General features: G+C 37.5%; 1 protein-coding gene across 3 annotated transcripts in view; it reads left to right on the top strand.

The window, feature by feature from the left end:
* Positions 1 to 5,907: 5,907 nt before the first annotated feature.
* The window catches only part of LOC100768810 (sodium channel protein type 2 subunit alpha), a 133,965-nt gene continuing 130,935 nt past the window's right edge, over positions 5,908 to 8,937 (top strand). For all 3 annotated transcript variants that reach the window (XM_035446371.1, XM_035446370.1, XM_035446368.1), the window contains exon 1: positions 5,908 to 6,139. In XM_035446371.1, coding sequence (XP_035302262.1) covers positions 6,115 to 6,139 — 25 coding nt within the window. In that variant the 5' untranslated portion in view covers positions 5,908 to 6,114. The remainder of the gene's footprint in view (positions 6,140 to 8,937) is intronic.

Raw genomic sequence — 8,937 nt, 5'->3', positions numbered from 1 at the left:
TTATCAACCTAGGATCTATATTCTGTCTTTCTAGTGCCTTTTCACAACCCTGTACTTGGTCTTCTGGACATCACTTGGATACAAGGAATAAAAAGGAATGTTGAAGATGACATAAATGCTTTGGGGTAGGGACACCTGCACTGGAAGTGACTTCTACTTCCTTCCTTTCCTTTATCTCTCTTTTTCTTCCTTCCTCTCTTTCTTTCTTGCCATTTCTAGAACTTCTGGTTATTAGTGAATAACTATTAATTTTATCATCCTACTTATCACCTTTACTGATTTCAAAAAGGCAAAATGTTTTATATGTTCTTTGAATAGATTTAAAGCCTTCACTCACCCAAAAGGTCTGTTGTTTCCACTCTGCAAAGTGGCCTGGATGGTCCTCCACTGTAAGCTGGCTGGACATTGCTCTCTTAGGAAACCCCTTTTCTCTTATTCAGGATGCTAGTCCTGCTGGGTAGAAGGTTCTACTTGAAATAAAGTCTCATTTGAGGCCTGGATTACTATTTGGTTTGTCTCACTAATTGATTATGACTGCTCAGGGACTGAAGGCATCACAGGTTGTCCAAGACCCTTATACATCCTTTCACCATACCAGTGTATATCTCTGCCAATATATAGTATGTCTCTGGCTATCTATCTCGATAGTGGCATTCTATTCTAGTTGCAGACCCATTTAAGCTATTTCTTTATTTCAATCTCTATTTTTATTTTAGTATCATAGTGACTGTCTGCTCTTACATGGGGATTCTGTATTAACAATTTCAGAACAGGAAGATGCCCACTTAATTCAAATCAAAGGACAAACAATTGATTTAAATAGACGTGTCTTGGTGAGCTTTCTGTCCCAGCAACAAAATAACTTCAATAACTAACTTATGAGGAGATAAGCTGAAAGCCTACTTAAGAAAACCAGATCAAACCAATTAGTTCAGGTGTTGGAGAACTAAGCATCTGTGATTTCATCTACTCATCCCATGGAGACACTTCCAAAAGCTTGTGCTGGGATCAATTAGGAACAAGATTTCCTATCTCGAGTTCTGTAGGCCACCAAGAGCTGAAATTTCGAGAAAGCAAAAGCAGAGATTTACCTAAAGCACATGAATCAAGTGACCTTTTTTTTAAAGCTGATAATAACTATTGTCAGTAATAAGAGAGATGATATGCTTAGAAAAACTCTATAAAATGTGACCATGAGAACTATCAAAAAAGGATGAACTTGACAATCAGTCCTCTGCCAGCCAGGGGGATTTCTGTGAATATTGTGGTGTAGGGGTCAGAGAATGTAAGTTTGTATAAGTGGTTCTTTACCATGCCAGATTTAGTTGTTTGCTCCAGGAAAAAACACACCTCCTAATTAGCTGTGTCAGGACAACCTAAACGTACTCACTTACCCACAGCAGGGAGCCGGCAGCCAGCAGGACTATATTTCTGGAGCCACTCACAGGGTTTGTGAAGCTTATAGCAACTGTGAGACTCCCCCTTGCCCCTAGGTCCTGGAATGCTGATCTCCCTTAGGAAGTCAACTTGTGGGATGGGGAGGAACTGGGGGGGTCTCTGTGAGTCTGTGCTTCTCCTTTTTCTTCACTGTCTCCCATCTTCCACTTATCAGTATCTGGTGAATTTTTAGTTTCTATTCCCTCTCCTTCCTTCTGTTTCCTTTTCTGCTATTCCTTCCATCCTTGGCAAACCTGTTCTTAAATGCCGCAGCCAAGAGAGGCGTTCCCAAAGAGGACCTTCCATTGCCACTTCACCCTACTGACTCACAAAACTGATGAATAACTTAGATCGAGGACAAAATTCTAAAGGTCAGTGGAATCATTTCCTCAGTGTGTATCTTCTTCTCAAGTAGTGCCCAGAAGGAATACAAGTGCCAAGGACTAGAATCTGAGTTAAGTTTAGTGTATGTCATTTTCTAGCTTTTTCTCCCCCAGTCTTTTTGTTTTGTTTTGTTTTTGTTGTTGTTGTTTTTTTGTTTTGATGTTTTGAGACAGGGATTCTCTGTATAGCTTTGGAGTCTATCCTGGCATTCGCTCTGGAGACCAGGCTGGCCTCAAACTCACAGAGATCTGCCTGCCTCTGCCTCCCAAGTGCTGGGAATAAAGGTGTGTGCCACCAACACCCGGCTTCTCCCCCAGTCTTTAAAAGAGAAAGTAATATGCTGTGCCGGTTAGGTTTTGTCCATTTAAGAAAAACTAGAGTCACTTGGAAGGAAAGACTCTCACGTGGGAAATTGCCTCTATCAGACTGGCCTGAGGGACATGTCTTTGGGGCTTTTTCTTGACTGATGATGGCTGTGGGAGGGACCAGCACATTATGGGCAGTGACATCCCTATGCAGGTGGTCCTAGGCTATATAAGAAAGCAGGCTGAGAAAGCCATAAGAGCAAGACAGTAAGCAGTGTTCCTCTGTGGTTTCTGCTTCAGTTCCTGCCTTCAGGTTCCTGCCATGACTTATGTTAATGGCAGACTGTAAGCTGGAAAGTGAAATAAACCCTTCCTCCCCAAGTTGTGTTTAATCATGCCATCTTCCACAGAGATAGAGAGCAAACTAGGACAAATACCATGAAATATCAATAACTTATACTAACTGGAACTAGTGTTACAAGATTCTTATGTCATCAGTATTAGTAGACTTTGAAGATAGCATGAAATGGCTACCCCTTAGGGTCTGGAAAGATACTTCAGAAGTTAAGAGCCCTTGGTGCTCTTACAGAAGACCTAAGTTTGGGTCCCAGTAGTCACACCAGGAAGCTTCCAATGTCCTGTAATTCCAGCTCTGTGGGATTGGATGCCCTCTTCTGATCTCTCCAGGCACTTACATTCATGTGTACATACATGTGTGCATTCATCTACACATAAGCACACAAACAGATACATAATTAAAGATAAAATAAATCTTTTTAAAAAGTCTTCTCCTTTAGAGGCCAGCCTGGTCTACAAAGCTACAGAGAGAAACCCTGTCTCGAAAAACCAAGAAATAAAAATAAATAGAAATAAAAATCTTCTCCTTGTATTGTGAAGGTCTGTGATCCTCTAATGAGTGATAAAATATAGGAGAAGCATTAGACATGTAATTAGAGATTTTAAACTGTCTGGAGTTGGCAGTGAAATGCTTAAAAGATGTTAGCAGATTTTAATGTGACTAAAACTGTATAAATTAAATTGTGGCTTGGAATTTTTCATTTACTTTTATTTCCTTGATGCATATATTTTACATACAAATAATTGAGGCAAGAAAAAAGTAAACAATGTTAAGTATAAATAAAACTTTGAGTTTCCTTATTTTCCCATATCAGATAACTGATATGAATAGGTGAGTGAGAAATAGAAAAAGAAAATATAAAAACCATGCCTCAGTCAAGGGTCAAAATTTATTTAAAGTAAAATAAGATTAGTTTTCTGCTAAACTTAAAGTGATTTTTGGAAAATAAAAATTAACAATAAGTATTTGGATTTTTTGGTTAAAGCAAAGGAACACAAAAGGAAAATGTCATTAGGAAGTTACATCATGGGTTTATTGCTGTTAGCAAAGTCACTCTCTAACTCAACTTGATTTCAGAAAAAAAAAGTCTGTTGTGTATGTGAATATGAGTACATATATACAAGTTTTGTGTATAAACATTCAAATTCCTAGCACAGGAAATAATGTTGGTGCTTTGCATATTTTCTTAAAACAGATAAACTGTTCTAGAAGAGAATAGTGGTTCAATGGTCACCTCAATGTCTGCTTACTCTGGCAAATGCTGGCATGCAGTAAGGTCTGCTTAATGCTACTTTACTCAGATTTTGTCAGAATGCCACTGAAAACAGCCCAAGAATGTAGAGCTCTGGTTTCAAGACAAGCATTATCAAATCAATACACTTAACAGATACTCTACGTATGTCCACATTTGTGTGTGTGTGTGTGTGATCTAAACATATTTTAGATAGCTTAATAAAAGTGCCTACTGTGTACTTCATTGATTTCGTAGTTTGTACAGGCATATTAAGGAGAACATAGAAATTAAAACAAAAATAAAAGCATTTGTACAAGGAAATTACAAAAAACAATGCATTTTTTTCTGGACATTTATTCATTATTTGGGAATAATTCATGTTTCAGGTATGCATTGAAGACCCAGGCTTATAGAAGTGACCGAATAGAAGTTACTATAAAAGAAAAACAGAATAGGTAGAGTGGGAATAAAACCAAACTCAGAGAAGAGACAAGGGTATTAACAATACACTAAATACATGGCAAGGCTTTGGTTTTAATGTGAAGGATGTGAGTAGCCACTGGCATGTTTTGAGGAGCATGTGGTATGACCCATGCTTTAGAGGAATTATCCCAGCCATTGTACACATGGCAACTGAATGAGAATATTGCATATTTAGGAGCTTATAATGTTATAAGATATACAGAATTCCAGGACAGGTTAGGCATGTGCCCCTAAAGAGTAAATTTGCTCTAAAAAATATGGGAGACACACTTACCTGTTATGGAAACATTTGAATATTACATAGATTATCATAAGAATGTACATAAATTTAAATATTAATTAAAATATTTTAATGGTACTTCATGTTTGCGGCAGCTCAGTATTTGATCATATCAGAAAAGAGAAAGATTTAAAAAGAAAACAATTGATGATGTCATAATCTCTGTAACGGAACTTCAGCACATAGATAATGAAGTCTAAAGTTGTCCTTATTAGATTCATCAGTATTATGCCTTCTGATTTACATGCATGCATATTTTATGAATAAAATATAATACAACTAATTGTGTGTTAGATAATAATATTTATTGGGCTGATTTAGAACCTTTTACCTTTAGCTTCTGAGTTATGTGTATCTGTGTGTGTGCGCGTGTGGGTTTGTGCCCGTGACTACAGTGACTGCGGAGTCTGGAAGAGAGTGTCAGATCCTCTGGAGCTGTAATTACAGGCAGTTGTGAGCCACCTGACGTGGGTGCTGGGAATCAAACTCAGGTCCTGCTGAAAGAGAAATGCATGATCTTAATCGCTGAAACATCTTTCCAGCCCCCTGAGTTATAACTTGTGAGACTAACATTTTACCAAGATTTTATGTCAGCAGGCATAAATCCTAGGACACTCCAAGAGAGCCTGTAATTGGTTTTCAGCACCGTGGACAGCACCAGATTCTGTGACTTGGTTCCTGATGCTGCTTAATGAAGTTGGTATTGACACAAAGACAGCCTTAACTTTTTGTATTTCAAGTGGGTTATGACCCAGGATTGCATAAACAACTAGAAAATTAAGTAAGTACACTAATATATATTTAACAGATCATAAAGGCAGTAAAACCGGTTTTCTGACTTATTTAACAAGTGGGAAATTTTTAATTCTGTTCCTACCCTCCCAATGACACCTAGCTATAGTATGACACAGTTATCACATTTCAGGTAGCCTGAACATTTTGAAATGTTTCAGAAAGTTTGAATTGACTAAAGATTTTTCTTCTCATCACTTCATTATTCTGTTAACCCCAAACATATCTGTTAAGAAAACGTACTACTCCACAAAGAAATGACAAATAATAGTAAGATTAATTGTTACAATTATTTTCATATAGCAATTTTTAGAAATGTTATGGTAACTTAGATTTCATTTAAACGTAATAAAAACAAATCAAACAACCGCCAAAAATTGAACTCTAATCTTGAAAATATACAAATATAGTGACTTCTCAATGTTTAATTTGTGACAAATTAGGGTAGTTGAATTCAAATACGTTAGAATTCTGAACTATATACACTTACCATTTAATCTTATTTGTTTAATGCTGTTCTGCCAAAGGAACTTGAATTGCAGTGATTCCATCTGTGACCAGGAGATGGAGCTGTCACGCAAGCTGCTCCCGTAGATTTATTTATTTATTTATTTTAATTTAGCATGCTGTTTTCTAACAGACAGTGGGTACCATCGAGTGAGTGAGTGTCAGAACAGAAAGCTAACGCAGAAGCAGAGAGGATGCAGTGAGCACCTTGTCTTGGCTTTTCTTCTTTAGTAATGATATTGCATAAGTGAGATTTTACTTTCTGCTGTAGGTTGAATTCTAGAGACCTGCATTGGAGACTGTTAGATTCATCAACGCACATGGATTCTGTGCTATGATTACCATTCCCTTTATTTCAGGTAAGCAAGCATGATTCTATTTTTGTCGCATCGGTGAATCACTATTCTGCCAAATGATGGCATTTAAATTAAAATGTGCTTTGTAATCTTGTATCCAAACCCAGAAGGTTCAAATGCTCTAATTCTGGCTGTTCTGCATTTAAAAGCTCTTCCTGGGCTAAAATGATCACTGGCTGTGCCATGTTGTATTTTAATGTTTCTTCGGCTTCTTAGAGGCTCATGCCAGTGGCTGTATTTGTTTAACTTCGAAAGATAAAGCTTTTAGAGTGAGGGATGGGCCTTCTTCTCACAAGGGAAATACTGATGCCTAATGCGTTGAACAAATCATAGAGATGTAATGAAGCAGATTAACATGGCAGTGGCTCTGCCAGAGCCCACGGCTGAGCCCTCTGATCACAGCCTCAGAGGCACTCCAGCATCCTGTGCCCTAGGCCTTTTGAACAATTGCTGCTGCTGGGAGATTGGGATTCTGTATGCTTTTGTTTTAACCTTTCAGAATGGTATGTAAGTCACTTCTCTCCCACGAGTGAAGATTGATGTAATGTGTTTAATAGACTCCGAGTGACAGCACTGAACTCCCCCTCCCCCATATGAGGAGAGCACTGAAAACTAATTAATTGTTAGGGAAATGGATTTTCCTTATTTATGAAAAAAGGGCAGTGGACATTTGGAATAGTTCGTATTGTGCAAAGTGTTCACATTTTAAATGATTTTAGGTCATGTGATGTTAGCTGTGCTAAAGACTGGAATGACTCAGGAGGTGGAAATGGCATGCAACAACCTTTTCCCCCTGCTTCTTATGATTTCACATAAAGGTTCTTTTATGGGTATCAGTATAATCAGTCAGAGAATGAAATACAGAAATGTCATATTCAAGAGCCATAGTTAAAATTTGTCTCAACATTTGTCTTGATGTTAATGAATTTTTAAAATATATAAAAATATTTTTGTAAGATTGTTAACTGCTTCACTCCCTCTTGTGAAGGTGTGTGTGTGTGTGTGTGTGTAGGTGGCAGGCAGTGGGGTGCATGCATTCAGGATGTTTCCAGCACAGTCATCATTTTCTTATAAAAAGGTAGTTTGCTGTGTCTGAGGTTGTGAAAGCTGTGGGTTTCCTGAGATGTTTAGGAATACTGAAAAAATACAATTTGAAGATGTAGAATCTATGAAGAGTTTTCAGTTATGCGTAGTTCAATACATAGGATGATTTTAGAATCACAGATTTTCATTTAGTGTGCATCCATCTTCCATTTGGAGAAGAGCAACAGTGACTGGCAGGTTACATAGATTTTACATTAGGTGGATTATTAAAAAGCCCAGGCTCAATTAAAAGCAGCAGGTAAGACTAGTATCCGGATTGGCAGTTTTCAGCACCTTCTACAGCAATTATCTTCACTGTGAACATACCCAAATGGCATATTCCAGGTATGCTGATATTGACTCTGGAAAATGTTGACTTGGTAAATTCTGTAAAATAGTTTCTTTCAGTGTATGTTGCTCAGTGGATTATCATATACACAGCTAAATTTTCTCAAGGTTCTTTCCAAAAGGCATAAGAAAACAGCTCAGTTAAACAGTTATGGAGATTGTATTCCATAATACTGTGTTTTCACTTTAGGTTAGGGATACTGTCTACTTTGTGCTCATGAAAAACATAGGCAGCCTTATAGAAGGTCATTATTCTATTTCTTCTACTCTGTATATGTAGAGAGTAATTTGTGGATACTTAGATGGCACTGGATACAGATTATATACTACTCCTTCAGTATCTGGAGAAAAAGAGGGGATTAACATGTATCGTGTCTACATACATATTTGTGGAATACCATGTGTGTCTTTATCCAAGAATGGTTCATGGTAGGAACTGTGGCTCAGTAGCTAACAGTGAGGATTGTTTTTGCAGAGGGACCTGCATTCAGCTGCAAGCACCCACTCTGCGCAGCTAACAATCTTCAATAACTCCAGCTCCAGGGGATCCAACACCCTCTTCTCCCCTCATTGAATACTGCATTCACATGGCTTGCCCATTAACAGACATGCACACAATTTAAAAATAAAACAAATCTTTAAAAAAGAAAAGAATGTTGCTCCAAAGGATGTGACACTTTATCCTGGACTCTGTGGGACATCTACTTATTCACCTACACACCATTATCCCCACACATACCCCCCCCCCCCACACACACACACACTTAAACAAAAAACTAAATATAGTGGCACAAGCTTCTAATCCCAGCACTTGGGCGGCAGAGGCAGGTGGGTCTCTAAGAGTTTGAGGTCAGCCTGGTCTACAAAGCTACACAGAGAAACCCTGTCTCAAACAAACAAACCAAACAAATTTTTAAAAACTAACTAAATATTAAATGGAAATATACACATGCAGATACTGTCACTGCTTAAAACATTATAAACACCAAAATATGGAATGAAGAAAAGAGGAAAGTGAGTGGGACCAGGATGTGAGGTCCTATTTTATTCTAGGTACTGTGCAACAACTTGGATTCACAGTCTTTGATGATAGAAATTTCAGGAAAAATGAACTTGAAGGAGATTAAACATAATTAGGTCTTTCTGAAAACCTTGACTATACATTAACAATATATATTTTCTCAATTTAGGCATAGTGGCAAGGTAAGCATATAAAAGGAAAGTGAACAGGAAAATTATAGAGAATTAACAATAATCCAATATGTTAATAGCTTTTGGTTTATAGTTTCTTTCACTTTGTTGCTATTTTCTTTTGGGCTAGCTAACAAAAGTAAAGTAAGAAATTTCGTTTTCAGTGCTAAGTATTCAAT

The sequence above is a fragment of the Cricetulus griseus genome, chromosome 6, assembly GCF_003668045.3.
Source record: "Cricetulus griseus strain 17A/GY chromosome 6, alternate assembly CriGri-PICRH-1.0, whole genome shotgun sequence".
Taxonomy (NCBI): Eukaryota; Metazoa; Chordata; class Mammalia; order Rodentia; family Cricetidae; genus Cricetulus; species Cricetulus griseus.
The sequence above is the reverse complement of the archived record's forward strand: the minus strand, read 5'-3'. Positions and strand labels throughout refer to the sequence as shown.